This window comes from Protopterus annectens, chromosome 9.part0 (assembly GCF_019279795.1).
Source record: "Protopterus annectens isolate FY-2018-M chromosome 9.part0, PAN1.0, whole genome shotgun sequence".
Taxonomy (NCBI): Eukaryota; Metazoa; Chordata; order Ceratodontiformes; family Protopteridae; genus Protopterus; species Protopterus annectens.
The window spans coordinates 445,717,799-445,743,377 of NC_056743.1; the positions used below are offsets into that span (position 1 = coordinate 445,717,799).

Genomic DNA, 25,579 nt, shown 5'->3' on the forward strand with positions numbered 1-25,579 from the left:
ATGGGGTTCTTAGCTTTATAGAAGACTTCGGATCTGAAACTCTAACACAAAAATCTCGGGAGTCGGCCGACCGGCACTTGCGAACTGCTTCTGATTCGGGCACTGCGCGGTAAGAAAGACTAAAGAAAATGGTGTCGGCGGCATCTTTTATACCCCTGACTTCCTGACGTCAGGGAAGGGGTGACAGCAGCCGACGCAGAACCCAGGACTTGGGAATTCAGGCCGACTGAGGGCAACCTGCCAGCAGGATTACCCAAATCTAATGACTGCAACAGTGAAACACGAAGAACATGTACAATTAGGTCTTGAGACAGTTAAAACACAAACCCCTGGTAGAAAAGTAGTGTTCCATAGCAGGAAAGCACAATTTAATAAATACTTAAATGTGGAACATTTCCCCCAAGGGGAACTTGTCTACCCAGATATGGTAGAGCACAAGCAGATTGTTGATCTTCAAAGGCCGGCAGAGAAGCACTCTCTTTAGCAGCAGGAAAGCTCTGAAGGGCTTGGTGCTCAAACCTGTATTTTTAGGCAGCTGCCTAATGGTTTGAGCATGTGGAAGGTGCACTGAAGCTAGCTGGCTGTTACATTCTTGGCAGGATGTAACCCATACATAGCTAAAGCTACTGTAGCAGTGGTCAGTATGATGAACATTCACCAATATCTCTCATACATCGATATGCTGTGCCATCATCTCATGGCCCTTGGGCCCTCAGTTGTCCTACGTGTGCTCCCAAGGTCAGATCTGAGCAGTCTGTAGTTAGGGATTGGATAGTCTTTGGGAGTTGGAAAGGGACTCCTGGGTTGGCTTTGACACTCACTTCCCACCACAGAATTTTTTTCAGGCAAGGTAGTAGAGGGATTGTTGGTGCTGGGACCAGCAATCTCAAGAACCACTGCAGTTTCTTCATGTGGAATGTTACCAATGGGACCATCAAAATGCAAGATGCCACGTATTCCAGGACCTTCAGATATTTCCTTGCCGCTATGGTCCATTTGTTTAGCAGGCTGATGAGATGATGCGAGAGGAACAAAACCTTGTTCTCTGGCAGAAAAGCCTTCTGCTGGACTGAGGCTAAGCCCACCCTAGAAAGTATTGGTGTCAGATGTCAGCTGTGACCACTGGATACTGATGGTGAGACCTACCTTCTGAAAGCAATTTATGGTGATTTTCACGGCTGTCAGAAGTTCAGTTGGTGATGTAGCCTGATCAGACAATTGTCCAAGTATAGGTAGATATGCCCTCCGGTTCTGCAAAAGGCAACGACTGGTGCCAAACATTCTGTAAATACTCTGGGGGCAGTACATAAACCAAATGATAAGGCAGAAAAGGTAGTGTAATCCCACTGCCTGAACATGTAGGAATCTCCTGTGATCCTGCAAAACAGGAAGGTAGGTGGCCTTTAAATCTAGTCACCATTTAAGTTCCTTGAAAGATAAAGCACAAACATTTTTCCAAATGTCAACATTCTGAATTTTGATACTAGTAGGTTTTAGGGAAGGGAAAGGGAGGTGTTGAAGTAAAACAGAAATGTTTTGATTGTGAATTAAATACACAGTTTAAATGGTATTAAAAACAGTAGCTTCTCCTTATGGATTTTTATACTTACAATTGTGAGCACAAGGCCTGGACCCCATTAAGTCAGACCCCACAGGAACAACTTTCTATCCCGACTCATACAGTCAAAAGGGAGTGATTTACTAAGCATGTCCTACAAATAAGTACCTCACCATATTCAGACTGCTGCTTTTGTGTATACACTACTGCTCAAAAACAGTTACAATTCAATGACTATTTTTAAAACAGCATACAATAAAATACATACCTTTCGTTTTAGGCTTCCCAGTGTAGGTGTAGGTTTTGTAAGCACTGGTGGAGAATTTGATCGAGTCCCTGCTGCTGTCCTATCCTCCTCACTGCTCTCACTGAAATGTCTCTCGTCACCATCACTGAATCGCCTGCAGAGTCTCCCACGGTTCTCAGAAAACCGCCTTTTCAAAGTTCCCTCACTTTTCTTTAGTCTGCCTCTTTGAATTTCGACACCATCACTGAACCTTCTTTGCGGAACTTTACCACTGTTTTCAAACAAAAGTTTGTCCTTCTCCCTGAAACGTCCCCTTCGTTTCTTGCCTTTCCTGCCCCACCTCCCCCGGCATGAAAGTTCACGGTTTGCAGGAAGACTGTCCAGAGAAAGTGCTTTTCTGTTTGCACACAGACTGTTGACTGGTACTGCAGTTTCTAGCTTCTCTCCATTTTGAATGGAAATGGAATGCTCTTGCTCTTCTCTCTCCCAAGCTTTGGCCTTGACAGTCTACACAGAATAAGTTTGAGAAAAACAAAAAAATATTAAAAGCATTAAGTTACAAAGAATCTCAAGAAAGTAAAGGAACTCTTGCTCTTTCCTCTCACAGGAAGTGGTGGACTTGACAGCTTGTTTAAAATATGTTTGAAAAAAGGATATAAAATTACTAATTACAAACGAATTCAAGAAAAAAATAACTCTCTGCCATGTATAATCGACAATCATCTACAAGAAGACACTTGCTGAAGAAACCTTGGTTGTGTACTTCCCCTCCAAGGGTAGAAATTTAACAAATTTAATGAACATCTCTTGAGGAAGCAACTGTTCTTTACCTAAGCATACTGTTATCCATGTTATCCAGTAGAAAAAGCTACTTAAATACATCCAATGCTCCCGAGTCCACCAGTGAGACCCCATCCATCAGCAAGCCCTGTCTTAGAAATCAGGAAATGACATTTGTCACCTACGCCACACCAGCAAGTATTACACAAGTACATGCCTACCACACATACAGTTAACTCCAGCAAATGAGGAAGACTACTTGGCTAGTTAATCCCAAGTCTGGGTTGCAGTTAATGCTCTAACTTTCTCTACCACTGATCTAATTCAGCTTCCACAGTTTAACGATCTGTTTTGCTATCCTCTGGTAACACACCTAAGGAGTTGCTAAAATACCATCATGGAAAACAGAGTAGAATTCTTTAACTGTATGTAGGGAATGGTAGATAATTTTATAGATGCTGTGAATTCTTATTTTATCTTATTTGGTTTGTCTCCTTTGCATGAGATGTGGAAATCTGGAAGAAAACTGTAAATAGATTAGATTAGACTATCTTTAAATTTTATTTCATTTATTTTACATTTGTTGTCCGGGCTAGTCCAACTGGATATATGTCCATTTTCAGTGGAGGCCTGGGGAGAAAAGCTCCACATACAGATGAATATTTACAAAGAATTTGGTACATTACATAGTTTTGGCAATCATTTCATATAATTGGATTTAGCTTATTAAACAGTAAAAAATGTAGTGCACAGCAGCTACAGATATTAATACAAAATATGTACAATGACACTATTAAACTATAAAGTCACACAAGAAGAATCCTAGTCTATAGCAGGTGAGGATATTCATACACAATATAGACAAGCACACTATTCAGCTGTAGAATAACATACACATTATTTTCAATTGAAAAGAAACAACTTATACAGTTAAGAAGATTAGTGTCTAGGGACAGGTTAAGCAGTTAGTCGGGGTTAACACATGGGCATAACCCGTTTGATTTAAGGTAGGTTTTTAGTTTGATTTTAAATAGATTAGTTAAGGATAGGGAGGTTTAAATGCCTGGAAGTCTACTATTCTCTGTCAACTATTCTTCAAAGCCTTGAGTTGGTTAAGACATTTTCATTTCTAAGTCCCAAGTCTCTCATGTAGCTCAAACTTAGACATGTCACATGAACGTTTTGATTAAGTGTTTATGCATGAAAGCATAACTTATAGCAAAATGTGCTTTGCTTGTAATTGTTTTCATAAAATATTACTTTTTTATTCCAGATTCTCATGCAAACATCAGAGGGCAGTGGTAACACATGCTAGACTTGTCTATGGTCAATAACCATTTCAGAGTGAACATGTTAAGGAAAGCACCACTCCAAACTCTTTTCCTTAACTTGTCCACAGAACTGGACACTAACCTTAAATCTTCAGGATGACTACAGAGACGCATATACCATTGTGGAAGCAGGAACCTTTACCACGGTGTATGGTTAACTCAAGACAGCACTTAAGATTGAGCCCCTTTCCCCCACATTACTCCAACCTCAGCGATAGCATACTAAGTGAGGTGTAGCAGCAGAGCCCAGACACCTCGGGATGGTTGGCTAAGGAATAACAGCCTATTATGACTGTGTTAAAAACCCCACAGGAGATTGCTCAGATTCACCAAGTAAAATGTGCTTAGCATCAGTGATTTAAAAGGTACTGTGTCCAAACTGAACACCAAATATTACAAGTTAAACATTTGGATAGTTACTCCCAATCAGAGTACATCCCTCTAATATCTTCACCTTCCACCAAATAAACCACTTCAACCTTATACATTTCTCTAAATATTACTCTTTGGTTTTCTTTCTTTCTTCCATGTGTAACTTAAATAAAACTTACATTTTTCTTAGGGGATATATATATATATATATATATATATATATATATATATGTGCATGCATACATTCATACAAATGTATAAATAAATAGGTTCATATTATGACAGTATTTATGAAACTGCTTGAATATCTGTTTTTGAAAAAGTACAGTTGCACAAGTCCTACTTACCTGTAACAGTAGACGTTTAAACTCCTCACTCTTTCAGTGGCAATTTTGCGTTACCCACCAAGGTAACCCAGTACTGGCCAGCCTCCAAAATAGACCCCCCCCCTTCCTGAGACAGCTAATTGGCTGAGCATATGCGGAGAGGGAAGCCTCCAACTGTGAGAGAGAGCAAGTGTCAAGCTTTTTCACTTCCAAAAAGTAGGAGAGGAAAGTACCTGAAGTCATAATCATCTAGCAAGAATAAATTTGCAGCCAATCACAAAACATCTAAAAAACAAAACCAACAATCAAATCAAATCAAATTAGGGGGTGCTCCATAACTTGGCATGGTCATTCCTTTTGTGGAAAGGAATCCCTTGTTTAGTTTCAAAATATTATAGTGCTATTTCCTTTTATATCCCTGACTTTTGTTTGGTTAGGATTTTTGTTTGCTCTGCCCCTTGAAAGAGGACTCTTGTTTGGGAAAAACTTGGGTACATAAAACAGGCTTCATGCTCCATGCATTAATTTGCTTCTACCATTCCACTGTTTGAGATTCTGTCTAACACAGGGCAATTCAAAATTTAAAGGTGAATTTAACATTTTGGCTTTTAAATCAGATAAGTTCGGATTACGTAACCACGCATACTATCTTAATACAACAGAAACAGCACTTCTTGAGACTGTATCAGCTTTAAGCACTTCTCAAAGTATGTTTCAAAACCAGAGTCATATCAAGAATAAATTTTATTAATCTAAGACTTCTGCTCTGCAGTTAAGGATGCAGCAAAATCATCCAAACTGTACACATACTGTAAAATAAATTATAACATATAGCTTTGATAATTTAACATTCTAAAGGCTAGATTATTACAGAGAGATCCATTTTACATGAAGATCTAAACAATTTCACTCTTTTTCATGGGGTGATGGATTAAAAGAGGAGAAAGAAAAGCTGTTTAAAATATTACCATAACCACAGATGTCCTCTTCCATGTTGCAGTATTTTACATCTGGGTTTACTCCTCTTGCTTAGTGTACATCCGGCCAGTATGCAAAAGTTTTCAGTCCCTCGTCAGACATCTGACGTGGCTGTTGGAACGTGGGCCATAAAAGTGACGTCTGCACACACTAGCCCTCAGAACTGAAAGCCCCAGTCAGAGCCAGTCCTAGGAACGGCCATGCCAGCCCTGAGCCAGCCAGAAAGGAAATGCAATGTAACAGGAGGAGAAGGAGGGTGGGAAGGAATAGTGCAACATGGAAGAGAAGGACATCTATGGTTATGGTAAGATTTTACACAATGTTTCTATGTCCTTCTGTTCCAATGTTGCAGTACTCTACACGTGGGTGAGTGGAGAGGAGGTCTAGAGACTGTTTCCAGGAATCTGTGAAGGAGAGCCCTGGCAAACCCTGCCTTGGCTCTAGAAATAGGGTCTAGTTTGTAATGCTTGGTGAAGGTATGTACTGATGACCAAGTGGCTGCTCCAGATTAGGTGTCCAGGCCTTTGACAAAGGCTCCTAAGGAGGTCACAGCCCTTGGTAGAGTGTACACTGACAGTGCCTTGCAAAGATTTTCCATGGTATTGGTAGCAGAAGGTGATGGCTTTTGAAATCCATACCAAGATAGTCTGTTTGTATACTGCCTTTCCCAAGGCTCTGGAATGAAAGGAGACAAAGTTGGTATGTCTGTCTGACAGACTTGGTTTTATGCAGGTACAACCCGAGTTGTCTACGAACACCCAGGAAGTGAAATAATCTATCACTAACCCCCAGTGGGTTAGGGGAAAAAGGCAGGTACATGGATGACCTGATTAAGGGACAGGTCATTCACCACCTTGGGCATGGAAAGGGTTAGTTCTAAGAGTAACCCTGTCATTGTGGAAAACTAGGAAGGGTGGGATGGCCATAAGGGCTTGTAGCTCTGAGATCCTTCTGGCTGATGTTAAGGTTACAAGTAGTACACTTTTCCATGTACACTGTTTTAGAGAGGCTTTGTCTGCTGGCTCGAATGGAGGAAGCGTAAGCTTTTCCAAAACATAGTTAAGGTCCCATGGTGGAGGGGATGGTTTTCTGGGAGGTCTGAGATGAAGCACCCCTTTAAGAAAAAGCTTAGCAGGGAGTCTGGATGCTAAAGGGGGACCTGGAGGAAGGCATTCTGAAATTGCAGACAAATGAGAATGTAAGAATAAGCAGAGCCTGACTGCAGTAGTTCACACAGGTAAGATAGGACTAAAGGAGTCTCACTCACAAGACGGTCCAACTGTCTATTGTGAGACCATATAGTGAACCTTTTCCACTTGGAAAGGTAGGATTTTCTGGTATTTGGTTTCCTGGCCTCCTGCAGGACATTTAACACATCCTTGTCATAAAGGTGTCTGAAAGGGATTAGAATCCTATCAGCCACAGGGTGAGGTGAAGTAGCTGCCACTGTGGCTGCATCTGGGATCCCTTCTGCTGTGTGAGAAGGTCCACTCTGTGGGGTAACTTGTGGCGACTGCCCTTGGACAGTTGTAGAGGAAGGGGGAATCAGTGCTGTCTTGGCCAGTACGGAGTCATCAACAAGATTTTTGGTCTGTTCAGCAGGACCTTCTGAATTAGTGGTAAGGGGGGGGAATGCATATAGAAACTTCCCTTTCCATAAAATTGAAAAGGCATCTGTTGCCAGTGCTTGTGGGTCTGGCACCCTGGTGCAAAAACCAGGAAGTTGCCTGTTGATGGAGGAGGCAAACAAGTCTTATTTGAGGAATACCCCACCAATGGACCAAATCTAGGAAGACATCCCTGTGAAGCATCCATTCGTGGTTGTTTGCGAGACAATCTGCCTGGAAGTTGAGAAGAGAGGGGATGTAGACTGCCTGCAGAGTCGCTCTCTGTGAGGTGGCCAGTTCCCATACTAGAAATAGTAGTCTGCAAAGGAGGCATGACTTTGTCCCTCCCTGCTTGTTGAGGTACCACAGAACCATGGTGTTTTTGTCTGTGAAAATCTTCAGGGGGACCCTGCTGGAGATAGGGTGGGAAGGCTGGAAGAGCCAAAAGCAAAATAGGGTAGGAAGGCTGGAAGAGCCAGAAGCATCGCCCTCATCTCTCGAAGACTGATGTGTTCTCATTTGTGTGGCTGTTGCCACAGGCCCTGCACTTTTTGATGGCCCAGAGTTGCTCCCCAGTCCAAATCTGAGGCATCTGTACAGGACCTGTGTGGGCATGGGTGGTTGGAGAGAAGACCTGGGTCGCGGGCCATTTGTGCCAGCCACCACTGAATTTCTAGTTTGAGGCGGGGGGAGGGGGATCTTGTACTCGAGATGGTGGGAGTGTTGTGTCCAGACTGACTGGAGATACCACTGTAGTTTTCTCATATGCAGTCTTGCAAGTGGTAGCATAGGGATAGTGGCTGCCATGTAGCCCAGGAGCCTGAAGTACTGCCTTGCTGTCAATTCTGTGGCTTGGAGGACCTTAAGCAAATGTTCTGTTAGGGTTTCCACCTTTTTGGGTGGGGAAAAAAAGGCTTTCATGAGGTCTGTTTGAATCCTGCACCGGACTAAGACGATGTCTTGAGTGGGCTCCAGGTGGGGTTTTGTTGAATTTATCTGAAATCCCAGAGACTGTAAGAGGGACACAAAATTAATGTGTAGGAGGATGGTCTCTGTTGCCTGCCTGAATCAGCAGGTCATCCAGGTAAGGGAATATGTGTATTCTCTTTGTCCTGCAGTAAGCAATAACTGGAGCTAAGCATTTTGTGAAGACGCTGGGTGCAGTAGAAAGCCCAAAGGGCAAGGCAGAGAATTGAAAGTCAGAATGGCCTACCAAGAACCTCAGGTATTTCCTGTATGTGGGTCTTATGGGGATGTGACATAAGCATCCTTTATATCTAGGGTGGCCATGAACCCTTGGGGGAGGAGGATGGGGAAGAGGGTAGGAAGAGTCAACATCCTGAAGGTTGGGACCTGTAGGGATAGATTGAGATGGGACAGGTCTAAAATAGGCCTCCAAGTTCTGTCCTTTCTGGTGCCCAGAAAAATTCTGGGGTAGAAACCTCTTCCTTTTCCTACAGTAGGCACTAGTTCTATGGTGCCTTGAGCCAGCACAGCCTGCAACACAGGTTGCAGAAGGTGCAGTTGTGATGGAGGTTGTGGGATGCCTTTTCTTTTTGGTGGGTTGAGCCAGGACATGAAAAAGAAGTTATGTCTTACCATAACATTCCATCTGTGTTGTAGATCTTTACTCATTACTGTAAGGACTTTGGTTCCGTCCTCGGAACTGACAAGGCTGTTTCCAAGCTCACGCCAGCAAAAAACTCTCAGCTAAGACCTACCCATAATACCCCTCTCACAGTTACTCCAGGTCGAGTTTCCTTGCCCCTATATAATAGAGGTAGAAATAAAAAAAAAAAAAAGTAGGAGGCTCTGTCTGAGCAAATAGCCTAACCAGGAGTTCCAAAAATCCACCAGAAGTCCAGGCAGGGGGAAGGGGGGTAGGAAGTAATGAATGAATAAAGATCTACAACACAGATGGAATGGTATGGTAAGACAACTTCTTTATCTGATGTTGTAAATTTCATTCCTTACTGTTAGGACTGAGTTCCCAGCTACTTGAGTCCTGGGTGGCCCTAAGGAAGGATATTCCTGAGCACCACAGAACCAAATGATGCCTGGAGGCCAAATCCAATTGCCAAGTGGCTGCTGTGCAGATATCATCCATACAGGCTCTGGCATGGAAAGCTACAGATGTAGCCAAAGACCTAGGTAGAATGAGCCTTTATTCAGGAAGCCAAGGACAGCTTATTCTGCTGGTAGATTAAGGTAATGACGTTTCTAAGCCAGGAGGATAAAGTCACTTTGGAGACAGGTTTACCCAATCTGGGTCCTCCAACAGCCACAAACAACTGATCTGTTTTCCTGAAAAATGTAGTCCTGTCCAAATGACAACGAAGCTGCCGATTCACATCAAGGGTGTGCAAAAGGTACTCCCATCTGTTAGAATGCTGAGGGAAGAAAACCGGCAGGTCAACACATTGGTTAATGGAAAATCCAGAAATGACCTTGGGGAAGAAGGGTCAGTACAAAATGTCCACCCTATCCCTGTGAAAGTTCAAATAAGGTCTCTTGACACTCAAGGCCTGCAGCTCAGATACTCTTCTCGCTGAGGTAAGTGCTACTAGAAGTAGGGTCTTCCATGACAAAAGCTTTATATCACATGAATCAAAAGGCTCGAAGGGAGTGCCTGTGAGAGATTGAAGCACCAAGGTCAATTCCAGGGTTCTAAGGGGGGGGGCTTGACGTGTAATACTCCTTTCAAAAAGGTCTTGCACAGACGGTGTGACATAATCGAAGAATTATCAAATCCATTATGAAAACTGGCGATAGCTGCTAAATATGCAATGACTGTCAATGCTGAGGCTCCTGCATGTAAAAGAGTCGTCAGGTATTAAAGGATCTTTTGAAGAGGCATAGAGAAGGGATCTAAGTTCTGACCTTTGGCTCAAACAGAGAATCTAGTCCATTTACTAGAATAAACTTTCCTGGTGGAAGGTGTGTGTGAAGCCAGAAGAATTTGATGAACAGGAAATGGGATGTCAGGCAGCCTGGCAATCATTGGAAGTGGAGGAACCAAGCTGTGAGCTGGAGAATGGGGCGAATCTGCCACTGAGGATGAGATAAAAGGCCTTGGGAATGATCCAGGATCCACGGGCTGTGAATCAGATGAGGCCATAGGAACGGGAACCAGACTTGACGGGGCCAATAAGGGGCAATGAGGATCACTTTGCTTCTCAACCTTTGAGCTTTTTGGAGGAATTTCAGAATGAGAGGAAACAGAGGAAAGGCATACAGTAGGCCCGGGGGCCAATCGTGCGTTAAGAGCATCCCTCGGGGGTTCCCCCTGTGGGGGGATCAGGGCAAAGTAGCTTCTGCATTTGTTGTTTAGGGGGGAAGCAAATAGATCGCAGCAAGGCTTGCCCCAGGGGCAGAAAATCCGATCCGCTATTACAGGCTTGAGAGACCACTCGTGAGGCATCAGGATGTTCCTGCTCACATTGTCTGCAATAAGGTTGGAACTCCCGGGACTGTGCATTGCTATAAGAAAGCAGTTGGAAGCCATCACCCAGTGCCAAATCCTCATGGCTTCCCAACACAGGGGATAAGACCTGGATCCACCTTGCTTGTTGATATACCAGACAACTGACATGTTGTCCGACTGAATTGCAATGGTCCCAGAAGGTAGGGATGAATGGAACGCTTGCAACGCTAAGAGAACCACCCTCAGTTCCAGGACATTTATGTGCAAATTGGCCTCCATGGGGGACCAGGTGGCTTGGACCATCCTTCCCTGGAAATGCCCCCCCACCGTAACAGGGAAGCGTCCGTGGTCACCGTGGGCTGGGGAAGACAGAACAGTCGACACCATAGGTTCATACTAGGCTATCTGCCCTAGGGCATTTATAAGCCTAGCCAGAATGTGTTTGGCTTTCGCCACCCATTTTAAATTTATTTTGCTATGCCCTTTTTCGAGGTTAGTATACTGTGCCTCTGTCTAACAGTGACACAGAAGTGATACCCGGGGTAAACCTACGACCTCCCATCCACTCATCAAGATTCCTCTTGAAGAGAGTCAATGAGGGACTCTGCCTAACCTGGACTGGGATTTTATTCCAGAGTGAAGGGAGCCTCTGGGTTATGAATCTGTCCCTCCAGCATGTCCTATTTATTTCAGTGCTGAGGTTCAAGTCTCTCGAGCGCGTAGCTCGATGAGATTTGGATTTTCTGAGGTGCAGCATGTCCATTAATTCCGGGTTGGACATGGCTTGATAAGTCAGGCACAGATCGCCTCTGAACAGGCGGTATGCCACTGAGTAGAGCTGGAGTTTCTTTAACCGGGCAGCATATAGCATTTGTTTGAGCCCTTTGATCCTCTTGGTGAGGTACTTTTGGGGGTCTTTCCAGTTGCTGCAGGTGTCTGGTAAGGTACATCCCAAAAGGGGCATTGTACTCAATTATGGGCCTGATGAGGGGATGAGTAAAGAGGCACGATGACCTCCCCTGATCTAGATGTGAATCCCTTCATGATTAGGTGGGCTATATAAAATGTTTTTCTAACCACTTTGGCCACGTGGTTGTCAAATGAGAGAGTGCTATCAACTTGGGTCCCCAGGTCCCTAATTACTTCTTCTGTACTTAATGGATTACCACCTATGTGGTAATTTGTGGGCACTATGTTTTTGCCAAAGGGGATGACTATACACTGTTTGGCATTTAGCTTGAGGCCATGGCTCTGGCACCAGTTGTCTGTTTCTATGAGGCCCTTTTGGAGGATGCTTGTGTCGGCTGGAGAGTCGATTATGGCGCCCAGTTTGCAGTCATCTGCGAACTTGGTCAGCCACAGTCCTTCCGTGTTGGCCTGTACCTCCGAGAAATATATACTGAACAAGAGAGGTCCCAGGACTGAGCCTTGTGGGACACCACTTGTAACTGGTTTGGAGTCTGACATGGCTCCAGCAATTCTAACCATGTGGGTTCTGTCCTTGAGCCAGTTTGCAATCCATCTAGTGACATAGGGGTTTATATTTAAGCTGGTGAGCTTATCTATAATGCCGAGTGGGGTATTGTATTGAAGGCTTTTGCGAGGTCCAGGTAGGCTGTGTGGACCACCTTCCCCTCGTCAATGGCCTTGGTGACTGTTTCAAAGAAATCAACCAGGTTTAAGAGGCAGGATCTGCCCTTAACAAAGCCGAACTGGGTAGGATCCAGTGTCTGTAGGTCCCCAATATCTTTATTTATGAGCTCCATGATGATCCTTTCCATAGCTTTGCAGATCAAGCTAGTCAGGCTTATGGGGCGATAGTTTCCAGGATCCGTTGAGGCACCACCTTTATGGAGAGGGTCCACTGTTGCTGTACGCCACTCTTTGGGCACATATCCTTAGTAAGGCTGAGATTGAACAGTAGTTTTAGGTTTGGGTTTAGCTCTTCTTGGCGTTTATGCAGGACGCAGCCCGGGACACCGTCTGGTCCCATTGATGCTGTGTTTTTTGCTTTGGAGAGGGCGGCTCTTACCTGAGCATCTGAGATGTCAGGGGGGCAGCACAATGCTGGGATAGATATTTGCTCTTTTGGTGGGGAGGGGGGGGTGGAGTTTGCACTGAGCCTGTCAGCTAGGATGTTGGCAATGTCTGTGGGTTCGGTGTATTTTTTGTCATTTTGGACTAATTCTGAGCATATCTGGGAATTACCACCCAGGTTCCTAACATAACTAAAGAAAGCCTTGTGATTATCCTTAGTGTCCTGTGCAATTTTTCTCTCGAAGCTGGCCTTAGACAATTTTATGAGTGCCCGTTGTTTTTTGCTAATACTGATCAGTGATGCCTTCCCTTTTTGGGATTTTGCTCTATCATTTATTAGCTTCCTCCTTCTATTGTATAGTTTGTTTATGGCTGGGGTCCACCAGACAGGACGTCTGCCTTTGGAGGATTGGGTCTTGGTTTTATTTGGGATCGCATGATCCATGCATTCCTGAAGGTGTTCATAGAATGCGTTTATAAAGGATTCTGCGGTCTGGGCCGTATTTTCCACAGGCCCCGGGGCTTTGAAGGATTCCACCTCGGTTTTGAGGAGTGTGAAATTTGCTTTAGAGAAGTTTTTCACTGTGGTTTTCTGGGCAGGGGGTGGGGTCGGGATGTGAATATCCAGTGAGATTAGTTTATGGTGTGATCTTACCAGTGAGGGATACACTTCTGGTCTGGAGCAGAGTCCCCATGTTGGTGATGATCAGGTCCAGTATGTTTTCCCCTCTTGTGGGAGTCGTAACAAGTTGTTCCATAGCATTTGAGTTTATAAATTCTAGGAACCTTTGGGCTAGGGTGTTGGAGCTAGAGTAATGCTCCCAGTCTATGTTTGGGTAGTTGAAGTCGCCCAATATAATGGTGTTTGGAGAGACCTTCAAATTTTCCAGTGTTTTCAGGAAGGCCGAGTGGGGTTCCTGGGTTTGGGAGGGTGGTCTGTAGCAGGCTATAAACTGGAAGGCAGTTTTACCCACTGTTAGTTGCACATGGATAGTCTCTGATGCTTCGTGCTTTGCCACCAACCTGGAGGTGTGGGTATCTATGATGAATATCGATACTCCCCCTCCTTTTGTGGTTCGGTCCAGGTTTTGGGGCCGAAAAGCATGGTATGAGGTATAACCTGGTAGTGCTGAGATGCTCTTGGGAGACCTGAACCAGGTTTCTGTTACCGCACAGATATCAATGTTCTCCATGCTAAAGAGAGTTTCGAGTGCGTGCATCTTGAGGTTTAGACTTCTGGCATTGAGTAGCATTACTCTTAGTTTCTTATCCCTTGTGATACCTATGGAGGTGGGTTTGTCTTTTGAGCCTTGCCTAAAAAAGGCACTATGGGGGTAGCAAGAGCCTTTGCCAATATCCGAAAGCCCAGGGGTGACAGGTGCAAGCCGTCCCTAGCGAAGCATCGTGGCTTGTCGAGCATATCATCCCAAGCTGACAGGCAATGGATCCCTTTTGAATGACACCAGTACTTAGGCCAATTGTTGAAATTGATCATCTTGTCTTCATATTGTGGCATAATTCTTGGTGAGGGTAAGATGCTACTCAAGGTCAGGGTCATACCAGCCTGGGCTACATGCTCAGAGAGCTCCTCTATGTCTCTTTTCATGTAGTCCAGGGAGGTACGTCTCAGGTCATTCACACCAGCATGGACAATGACAGAGTCATATTTGTACTTGCCTTGGAGTGACCTGAGTGCTTGTGTTATGTGGCGGATCCTAGCGCCCGACAGGCTGCTCACCGTGACCCTCTCCTTGTTCAGCCTGGTGAGCGGGACGTCAGTGTGCCTGATGATAGAGTCACCTATTACAAGTGTATCAGGTGTGTTGTTTAGTCTTAAGGGCTGTGACTGTTTGGCACACTGGCTTTGTGAGATATGTGTTGCACGTGTTTTGTTTTGGGGTAGCGGTTGCTTGGGTGTCTGCTTTGGAGGTCTCTGCTGCTTAGGCAGATCTTTATTTAGAGCCTCCGAGTATGTTTTTGTGTGATTATGTGTTTAGTTTGCTGTCGTGATAGGTCTATGTGAGACTGGAATTGTAGTGAGTGTGGTTTCCTTCTCCTCCTGACTGGTTATGCCAGTACTGAGTTGAGAGAGCTTAGCCTCCAGTTTGGCTATATGGTTGCATCTCTCACATGTGTTGGAATTTGTTGGGAGGAGGAGAGGGTTGTCTGTGTACATGAGGCAGTTTAACATTGCCTCAAGTTTCCCAGATTCACCAGCTGGACCGGAGAGGAGATTGACAACTGACCTTTGGACATGCTAGAATAATATTGGGAATTCCTTTATAATTGAAAACAAGGGCCAGTGGGGGTGAGGGTGTAGTGCTTTTAAGTTTTAGTGCCGACTTATATAATTGCTTTAGTGAGCAAGTGCCAGGTAACTTAAGTGCAATGTGTTACAGGTAACTTAAATGCAAAAACGACAAACAGTAACTTTCTTTCAAGTGAAACAAGGAAATAAGTACAGTAAGCAATGCAGACATCACTAGTGATCCACAGAAGCGCTGAGAAGCCGCGTATTAGGTGGAATTAGCGTTCCAGGGAAATAACAAGCAAACAAACAACAAGCATATAAACAAAGCTAGATTCAGCAGGCCTGGATCTAGTCTATGCTACAGCAAACAAGGTGTACCAATTTCAGTAAGATACAGTTCAAATATTCAGGCACTATAAACCTTTAACCAGAAATTCCCAGCTCAGAAGGGCAGAGTCCAGCCTCTCCTCCCACAAGAGTGCAGACCACGAACCCTCTTAAATGTAAAATAACTGGCCTGAAGCCCAAGTGCTTAAACCAGAATTAATACACTTTTAGAATAACAGACACTGAGCCCTCAATCAGCAGTTCCCAACTTAGAAGGATGTAAGCTACCTGTCCTGCCACCACAGTGCAGGCCACAAACCTTCCTAATGTAAAACAACTGGTCTGAAGCCCAAGTGCTTAATCCAAAAGACTTAGAAAGATAGCTACACTTTAATCAAGTTACTACCAAGCAGTAATAAATACAATTGAATAATTTAGGGAATGCCTGGATTAGTGCTCAAGTTACACAAACAAAGCTAGATCCAGCAGGCCCGAATCCAGTCTATGCCACAGCAAACAAGGCGCACCAACTTCAGTAAGAAGCAGTTCAGATATGCATGCACTATAAGCCTTTAACCAGAAATTCCCAGCTCAGAAGGGCACAGTCCAGCCACTCCTCCCACAAGAGTGCAGACCACGAACCCTCTTAATGTAAAATAACTGGCCTGAAGCCCAAGTGCTTAAACCAGAATTAATACACTTTTAGAATAACAGACACTGAGTCCTCAAATCAGCAGTTCCCAACCTAGAAGGATGTAAGCTACCTGTTCTGCCACTACAGTGCAGACCACAAACCCTCTCAGTGCAAAACAACTGGTTCGAAGCCCAAGTGTTTAAACCAAAAGGCTTAGAATGAGTTACACCAAGCAGTAATAAATACAATTGAGTACTTTTAAGATGATGCAAAAGTAAAATAAAGTAGGTAGAAACACAAGTACAGTAAAAGCAGATGAAAATTTGTTTTTCTGAACAAGTGCTGAGATCAAAGAAACAGATTTGAGTGCTGAAACTAGAAAACTGGCTAGTTATAAGAAAAAAAAAACTAAGCTAGAAGGCTTCCCTCCAACACAGAAGGGCTTGGGGGCTCAGAAGCCTACAAATAGTCTATACCACTTAACAGGAAAGGCAGGAAACAAGCTTAAATTTTTTTTTCTGTTTCCCAGATGCTCTCTTTGTACACAGTAGGAGTGCCTGAAATCAGAATATAATCTCACTGCACTCAGTTGAGTGAGCAAATGAGATGGGCCCAGAAGGAGCATCCAAACACAGATTTACAAGAGGGGCGGGCAGTTTCAAGGCCACTAAGATCAACACCAAAACCACAACCAAGACAAAAACAGGGAGGGTGGGCGGGACTAATGAAGAGCAGAGTCAAAACTTCCAGTTCAGTTAATATTCCTGCAACACAGTTAAAATCAATTTAAATACTGTAGTTTTTGAAAAGAAAAGTGCAGATATAGGTACTTAAATTATCTTATACGTCCAGTTAAATACAGCTAGTTCTTAGCCGGCCAAAGCTGAGGTTTTTAAGCAGAAAATATTTCACACTGTACCACTTAAATAGGCAAGGACAGGAATTCAAAGAATGTGGCTACCCCCACACCTGTAATTACTAGCAAATAACAAAATTCAGCAAACACTGACTAACTTTCTTATCATTTATGGTGCACCCCAGACAAGTTAGAACCTTTTTTTACAAATGCCAGATGATTTAGAAGAATGCCCTGGTTTTCTGAGGTATGGATATATTTGAATATTTCTTTGCCGGCAAAATGCAATTACTGGAGCCAGGCACTTTGTGAATACCCTGGGCACAGTAGGCAAGCCAAAGGGCAGTGCAGAGAACTGATAATGTAAGTAGCCTGCTTTGAAGCGTAGGTATCTCTTTTGCAAGATTCCCTGATTGGGATGTGCAGATATGCTTCTTTTAAATCTAGAGTTGCCAACCAGGCATCTTTGCCTAGCATAGGAAGTAACTGGTGAAGAGTCAGCATCTTGAATTTTGGAATGTCCAGAAAGGTGTTTAGAGTAGACAGGTCCAGAATTGGATGCCATGATTGGTCTTTTCTGGGTTCCAGGAAAAGCTTGGAATAGAAACCTTGTCCTTTTTCCTGGTCTGGTACCAGTTGAATAGCCCCCATGTTTAAGAGGGAAAATACTTGTTTTTGAGCCTCTGCCCACTGATTTGGGGGCAGGTCTGGCCATCTGTTTGGTGCTGGCAACATGTGGAAATTAAATCTGTATCCCTGGGACACTACATTTAAAACCCATTTGTCCTGGGTTATGAGATCCCAGTTTTTTGCATGAAGAGCAATCTTTAAGTGCTTGGTAATTTTAAAGGAAAGCCATTGAGACTGTTTACCATAGGGGGTGTCTTATTTCCACATTTGGAAGTGGAGGCCCCCCATTGCTTAGATCTGAAGAGTCCCCTGGGACTGAAACCTGGTATTTTTGGTGTGTCTGGGTTTGGCCTGAGAGGATCTGGAAGGAGTTGGAAAGGACAAATTCTTAGTAGGCCAGTGCCTACTAAATCTTGGAGGTTGCACTTGTAAATCTTTTACAGTTTGCATATATTTAGCTTTATCTTCCATCTTTTTTTAAAACTTCTTCAGCCTTATTGCCAAACAGGTGGTCCTGATTTAAAGCAGCATCCAACAATTTTGCTTTAACATGATCAGGCAGAGATTGCTCCTTAAGCCAAGCATGCCTTCTAAGCACAGACCCAGTAGCAGCATCCCTGCAAGAGAAAGCTCAGCCCTAGGCCTCTTGGGGGGGGGGGGGGTGTGACTACCCCTGATTAGAGTAATTAGATCTTCGTCTATTTTGATCATTTATTTAGGCATAGGGGCCTGAACCTGTGGCCTGGGCATCGGTTTTTTAGACACAGATCGAAATTTAGGCCTTAGTATTGAAGGTGGAGTCTGTTTAATATGCAAGTCTGCAGGCCTGAATACACCCTCAGAAGCCGGTGCCTGCACAGCAGCTCTAAATGGGTCTCAGTATAGGCCTGCAAGTTAGAAGTAGCGGTTATCAGGGGCTGCAAAAGCACCTCACTGAGTACCAGTGAACTGGCGACAGGCTTAGGAGAAGTGTCGTCGGCAGTTTTGGACCTCAACGGCCTGTCTCTGTCTTTATCTTTGCATTCTTTCGAAATCCCGGTAGTCGAACAGCTAACCGGCATCATTTCTGGATAATTAAAACAGAGAACCGAAATATTTAGAGGCAAAAATGTACCGGCGAGGGATAGTGCGCTGATTAAATAAAGCACAAAACCGACAGCAAGCTACGTTGTGGTCAGGGCCTAGGGCAAGGAATACAGTACAAGTGAAAAACTTTATGAGGTATTTGCTTTCCACAAGTAATACAATTATTAACTTTTACTGACATCGGTAAGGAGCAAGAAAAAGTTTCCCTAATGGGGTACTTATGATCGACATCTGAACACAGCGTTAGAAACTCACAAGAAATGTAGAAACTTTTGAAGCTGAACACTGCAATCACTCGTATACAAAAGGAAGGAACTGATCCCAGCACTTGTACAATGGCAAACAGGGATGTGCGATAACCAGTAGAAATAAACTCCTACCACTGATTTAGAATAAAATGTCTCTTCGAAATTCACAAAAGTATTCCAGGACTTTTAAAATAGATAGCATTTATTCTCATACAATTAACACGAGCTTCCTCAGAACAATTAAATTATTCTTTATTCTCTGCCTAAATACATGAATTGGCGCCAAAAATCACAATTATTTAAAGCAACAATGCTTTATAACAAAATTGTCATACATAAATAGTAAACAATCCCATAAAAACTATAACATTTTATTAAAAGTAATTTCACTAAGTTATTTTTTAAAAAAGGAAATCACATACCAGTGTTTTTTTAAAAAATATTACTGATCGTAATATACGGAAAATTTTTTATTTTACCTCTCAATATTGAACTTATACTAATGTGTAATATAAACATCAATCTATACCTATCATATAAAGTCCTAGTAGGAAGTGTAAAGTTCTAGTAGGAATTTTTCATATATACCTCCTTACTTTGACTAACTACATGTTATATTGTTTTATATCTAATGTAATCTAAACACAGTCCTTATATACACATGTTAAATAAGGTGTTGGTCATGTAAGTTAAAACATCATTCATAATGAGTTTTGCAGTTCAGTGCTTGTTGCTACTATAATTAAAAATGTTATGAAATGTAAACATTAATCTCTAACCATCAAAAGTGGTTTGACTGTAATATAGTCGTTTATGCCTGGCCATGTCATGGCATCTGTGTAAATTTGCCACCAGTATTCTTTATAAGCTAACCATTTCTTTGTATTACCTCCTCTAGGGTTAGGTCTTATTTTCTCTAAGATGGCAAATTTGAAGGTATGTTCTATGCCTACAGCGTTGATGTGTTTAAATAAAGCATTTTTTCCATCTTTAGTTTTTATACTATATAGGTGTGAGTAGATTCTTTTTCTAAATTGTCTTTAGCAATATATATAATCATACTGGTAAGACAATTGCCTTGAACTGGTCTAATTGTGGTTTTATTGTAATTCTCTAATACAAAGGTGTTGTCTTCACACATGTATCTGCATTGACCACAAGCCCCACATTTACTGGTATGCTTCACACTGTTAACTTCTCTAATAGAACATCTTTCAAGTAGATGTTTCAAATTCTTACCCATCTTATAAACAAAATATGGTTTGGGCCCCAAAATAGTATATGTTTCTTCATCCGTTGTAAATATTTGCCAATTCTTGGTTAAAATACCCTTAACTTGGCTGGAAAATGGTCCATATTGTACTATACATGCTTGCTTAAATGGTACTTCTTTTCTATTACCTTTAACTTCCTTGTTTGAAGTTGCAGCTCTCTCCGAACACTTACTACCTAACAGGGGTGGGTATTTAGATCCCCGCTCTTTACTGGTATAATTTCCTATATCTAACATCATGTGTTCATCGTAACCTCTCTCCCTAAATAGATTCATTATGAACGCCAATTCTACTTCAGTTTCCTCTCTGTCAGATGTCATTCTCAATGCTCTTATAACTTGCCCCTTATAAATATTGTATTTTAACTTATAGGGATGGTTACTGCTGTAATCTAAATAGGAGTTGGAGAAGGTAGATTTCCTACTAATTTTTGATTTAAACTGATCGTCTTCTAAATATACAAATGTGTCTAAGTAAGCTACTCCCAATGTACTACTCTCATTGGTGAATTTCAAAAACTCACTAGACACATTTAAATAGTTGGTGAGTGTCACCTTTCCACAATATATATGTGTCATCTAAGAATCGGAATAATACTGCACATTAGCAAAAATGGACTGTCAAAATGACATTCTCCTCCCAGGCACAAGCTGCCCCCATAGCTACCCCCTTGTCTGCCTGAACATTTCACCTCATAGTCATGAAGTTGTTTTTTCTAATAAAATGCTGTGAGTTCCACTAACAAGGATATTTTATCCCAAGACATTTCTGAATGTTTTCAAACTTCTGTTAGTCAGGGCCTGTACTCTTCTAAAGGGATACTAAGGAAAAAAGATAATACATCTACTGATGTAAATAGTAGATTCCGTTTGTCAATATTAACAGGATAATTTTTCAAGAACTCCCATGAGTCTTTTGTCAGATGTTTAATCTGAGAATACATTGGTTTTAATAGTTTATCAATCACTTCTCCAATCCGGAAAGCTTTAGATTTACTTCCTGATATTATAGGACCCTACTATAGTAGCCATAACTGGATCTGCTACTACCATATAGTTGTACATTTCTTCATTAATTCTGTTCTCTAATAAATAGTCTTCCAAGAACATATCAATTCTTCTGTAGGCTTGATTTACTTCATTCAAAGATATGGCCTCATAATTTCCAGAATTATAAAGGATGTCATGTATGATGCTGCTGTAACACATATATTACCATCCCCCCACCCTTGTCCGGTTTCATAATTCTAATAGTTCTATCACTTCTTAATTCTCTCAACAAGGCATTCTCCTCATATGTTAAATTTTTACGTGTGTTCATCCTGTTAACTTTTCTATGTAGGGTGTATAAATCCCTTACTGACTTTTTTTCATAGTTTGATACATAAGTGTGACTCGTAGGTATGAAGCAGCTCTTGGTCTTAAATAAATTAGACTGTTGAGATGGGTCATTTTTCTGTTTGAACTGCATAGCTAAATTTAACTTCCTGGTGAATAGTTTTAATTCACTTATACTATATGAATTTTAAACCCTTAGAAAGAAGGGAAAAATGAACCGTTCCCAACTTGATATTACTATAATTAAAGATCTTAAAATTATTAAATGTGTATACTGCTCCATCCTGTTGAATATCCTGTGTGGTAACTACTCTAGTAGTATTGATACCAGATACTTGTGGGGTATGATTGTTATTGTTCACAGATTCAGTTAGTATTTTTTCTTCCACCTCCCCCCTTGATTCCATTTTGCTGAGTGTGCTTTCCTTTGTTCCTGAAAAAAATCCCCATCCTTTCTGTTGAAACCTCTGTGTGACATATTTTCCTGTGTAGTATTAGAATTCCTATAAAAACTGTTTCCTTCGTTAAACTGTTCATAATCAGTTCTTCTCCTATGTTGTTTCTCTCCTTTGATATTCCATTTATAAGCCTCATGTGATTCGTATTGTGCTTTATCTCTACTCAATTTTTTGTTTTTCTTATCAAAAGCCTTTTGTGCTCTATCATGTGCTATATCAAATTGTTTAGAGTACAAATTGTTCCATTCAGAAAACGAAGAATCATGTGTAATAGTTTGATTCAAATGTTCTATTTCATTTATGCATTTGCACAATTTCTCATCATTTAATTTTATAAGTGCCTTCATATATTGTGAACCAAATGAATCAAACAAAGTATTAAATTCCGTAACAGTTCTATGTGTACGTTCTACACCCATAGGAACCTTAAAAAATCTTAAGCCCATAGGCACTATCTTCAAACATAAACATTGATTTAAATAAGCGTTGTCCAACTTAATCGCATTAATAATATTCAACATTTTACCAAACGAAAATATCATTTCCTTCAATGTTCCGTTTTTGTTATGGCCTTTGTAGTGGGTATGCACATCATTTGCAAAATCAAAATTACAGTCATTATCTACAAAATCTTTCAGCTTATGAATGTTATTTATCGGTTTATTAGCTGAGTCACTGACTCCTTGTTTTGAAGGTATAGATCTTGTACCTGTTTTTGCTATTTTTTTTTTGAATTTGACCATAAGTTTTGGTTTTGTTAACTGACTAGTTTTAAATGAAAAGTCAAATGTCCTGCAGTTTCCGATAGATCTATCATAGACAAAATATCCATGCTGTTAAGGTGCACTTTAGAACTGGTCCCCATAAGGTTGTTGTGATCCTCTGGGTTCCCAGCGGTTCCGCGATACAACAACTCCTCTCTAGACAAAAACAGTTCCATCAGCTTTGATATCTCACCTCTCAACGCTGAAACCTCAGCCCGGATATCCGCTATTTCGCTGCTGCTTGTAACTGGTGTAACTAATGGGGTACTTAGCTTTAAGTTGAAGACTTCGGTCCTGAAACTTGAAAACGAAAATTTCAGGAGTCTGCCAACCGGCACTTGCGAACTGCTTCTGCTTCAGGCACCGCACGGCAAGAAAGACTTATGTAATGGCTTCGGCTGCATGTTTTATACCCCTGATGACCTGATGTCATGGAAGAAGGGACAGCAACCAACGCAGGACCCAAGACTTTGTTGATCAGGCTGAGGGCAACCTGCCAGCAGATTACCCAAATGTAATGACTGCAACAGTGAAACACGAAGAAGAACTGAAAATGCGAGGAACCCACAGAAAATCGTAAATATTTCCTGTAGTTGGGTCTTATACGGATACGTAGATATGCATCCTTTATGTCCAATGTGGCCAGAAATGCCTGTAGCATTAGCTGTGGGAAGAGAGTCTATAGAGTAAGCATGTGGAAGGTGGGTACTTGTAGGAAAAGGTTGAGGTGGGAGAGATCTGGGATAGACCTCTATGGACCATCTTTCCTTCGGAGTAGGAAAAGTCTGGAGTAAATGCCCTTTCCTTTTTCTGAAAGAGGGACAGTCTGGAAAGCCCTTTGAGAAAGGAAGCCAAGACTGTCTGGAAAAGGGGAAGTTGGTCTGAGTGGCTCTGGGATGCCTCTTAAGGAGTGAGGCGTGATCCAGGTCATGAAATAACCCTTTTCTAGAACAGACAAGACCCACTTGTCTGAGATAATGCTTTGCTAGACTGGAAAACAGTGAGAGAGAGTCTTAGGAATAGGAGAATGGAATCTGGAGGGGGGGGTGAAGGCAGGTAGTCATAGACCACCTGTCCTGAAACTGAGGTTTCTGAGCTCTGGTCTGAGCAGGCATGAAAGGAGGCTGCTGCTTCCTGGAGCTCTTTTTGCATTTAAAATGGGGGGTGGGAGCTAAATGTTTTCTAATGGACTGAGTTTTTGGCGGAATAATTCCTATGAAATTTAAGGATTGGAGACGCAAACAAATGCTTTAGGTCTTGTAATTCATTCCCCTTTTCATGGAGGGTTTTAAAGTGCTCTTCCACTTCATCATCAAAAAGGGCAGAATTTTACAGGGGTGTATCTAGAAGTTTAGACCTTATATCATCAGGTAAGAGTTGTAGTCTTTGCCATGACTACCCTCTAAGGACAGAGGCAGAAACTGCAGATCTGGCAGAGGCTTCTGCAGCACCAAAGCTCATCTGATTGAATGTCTTGTCATTTGAGAAAACAAGGAGATGAGGCTAGAAATTTGAGCCTTAGAAGGCGAGTGTGGTAGATCAGCCAAAAGTTTGGAAACCGGAGTCAAAATGGCCAGGGCATACTTAGACATGTGCGTCTGGTAATAAACTGCCCTAAATGCCTAAGTGGCAGAAGTATATACTTTCTTGCCAATGCATTCAATGGTCTTACTGTCCTTATCTGTGGGAAGGACAGAGGTGGAGGGAAGTAGTCTGGACAGTTTGTCTGCAGAGACTGAGCCAATGCCAGGGTATGCAACTGGACATTTTGCTAAAGATTTGGCCCTTTCAGAGACCTTATAAAATCTGTCAGGCCTTCAAGGGGCTTTTGTTGGGGAATCAGGGTTGAAGGAAGCTGCACTGAAAGCATCCAAAATGGCTGGCAAGACCAGAGGAATGGCAGAAGATGAAGCAGTGTCCATCTGTAAAAGCTCGTAATATCTCTTTTGGACATCAGACATATCAGAAGAATCCCACTTACAAAATCTCTCCCATTTTAGAGATAGTTTCACCAAAGGTGAAGTCCTCTCCTGGGGAGTCAGTCTCAGCAAAGTCCTCCTCTGGGGAAGCATACCCCAGAAAGGAAGGTATCTGGGAGGCATAAAAAAGGGAGTCGTCTGAAGATTCTTCAACTTCAGGAGGCAGGGTCTCTTCACCTGAGACGTAGGACTAATAAGTGGAGGGGCAACCAGAGGGGGAAGCAGGCACAGAAGGCCTTAAGGGCCATTAAGGCATTAAATAAGCTCTGGGAGAAATCTTGCCAATCAGGCGAACTTTCTGAAGGGGAAGTGACATGTTTTGTCTTTTGTTTCCTCTTTAGAGAAAGGGCTGGCCTGGAGGGTGTAGGGCCTAAGGAGGGCCCAAATTCTGACTGTTCTGAAGCACTGGAAGGGCCTATCTGGATGTCCATTGCGAGTTGGGGTTCCCCCCTCATCATCAGCATCCGACGCCTGTGAAACCTCCACAGACATGCCTTCCGCCCCAAGTTCTGTGACCTCCTGAACGGTACCAACTATACCCAACTTGGCAGTTTCTGTACGTTCCTCCAGGTGAACGTCAGCCATAGGAGGAACGTCAGGTGGAGGAAGTGCAGCAGTACTTTCAGGCCTACAGACTTTGGCCTTCTTTTTTGGTGGCTCTACGGTCTGACCAGACGGCCCTTCCAATGCCAGATCCAGACGTTTAAGACGCTGGTTTTCTAAATACAAGTTTACAACATGCAGACAGCTGCAGAGTGCCTTAGGGTCAAAGGACTGACAAATCGCACAGGTTTTCTGGTTGTGGTTAGGCCCTAAGCAGAAAAGGGAGAGGTCTTGGGAGTCCTTATGGGGGATCTGACGTCCACACCTGCACTTTCCTTTCCTGGATGACATGAACCTAAACAGACATGCAGTGACCAAAATGAAAATACAAAAACGGCCCCAATGGGGTACTTATCTTTAAATGTGAAGATCCGATGGCACAGACGGCATGAAAAGCTGATGTTTGACTGGCGGCAGAAAAGTTCTGAGGAAAGGTATGTGCAGATGTCACTCTTATGGCCTACACTCTCTA

The 25,579-nt window shown here is 42.6% G+C and overlaps 1 protein-coding gene across 1 annotated transcript in view; it reads right to left on the reverse strand.

Annotated features, from left to right (window-relative positions):
- Positions 1-25,579, reverse strand: part of KAT6A (lysine acetyltransferase 6A) — a gene marked incomplete in the record, with an annotated part of 2,696,607 nt that overhangs the window by 197,445 nt on the left and 2,473,583 nt on the right. The window contains 1 exon segment of the mRNA XM_044082986.1: positions 1,827-2,312. Within this exon segment, the coding sequence (XP_043938921.1) occupies positions 1,827-2,312 (486 nt within the window).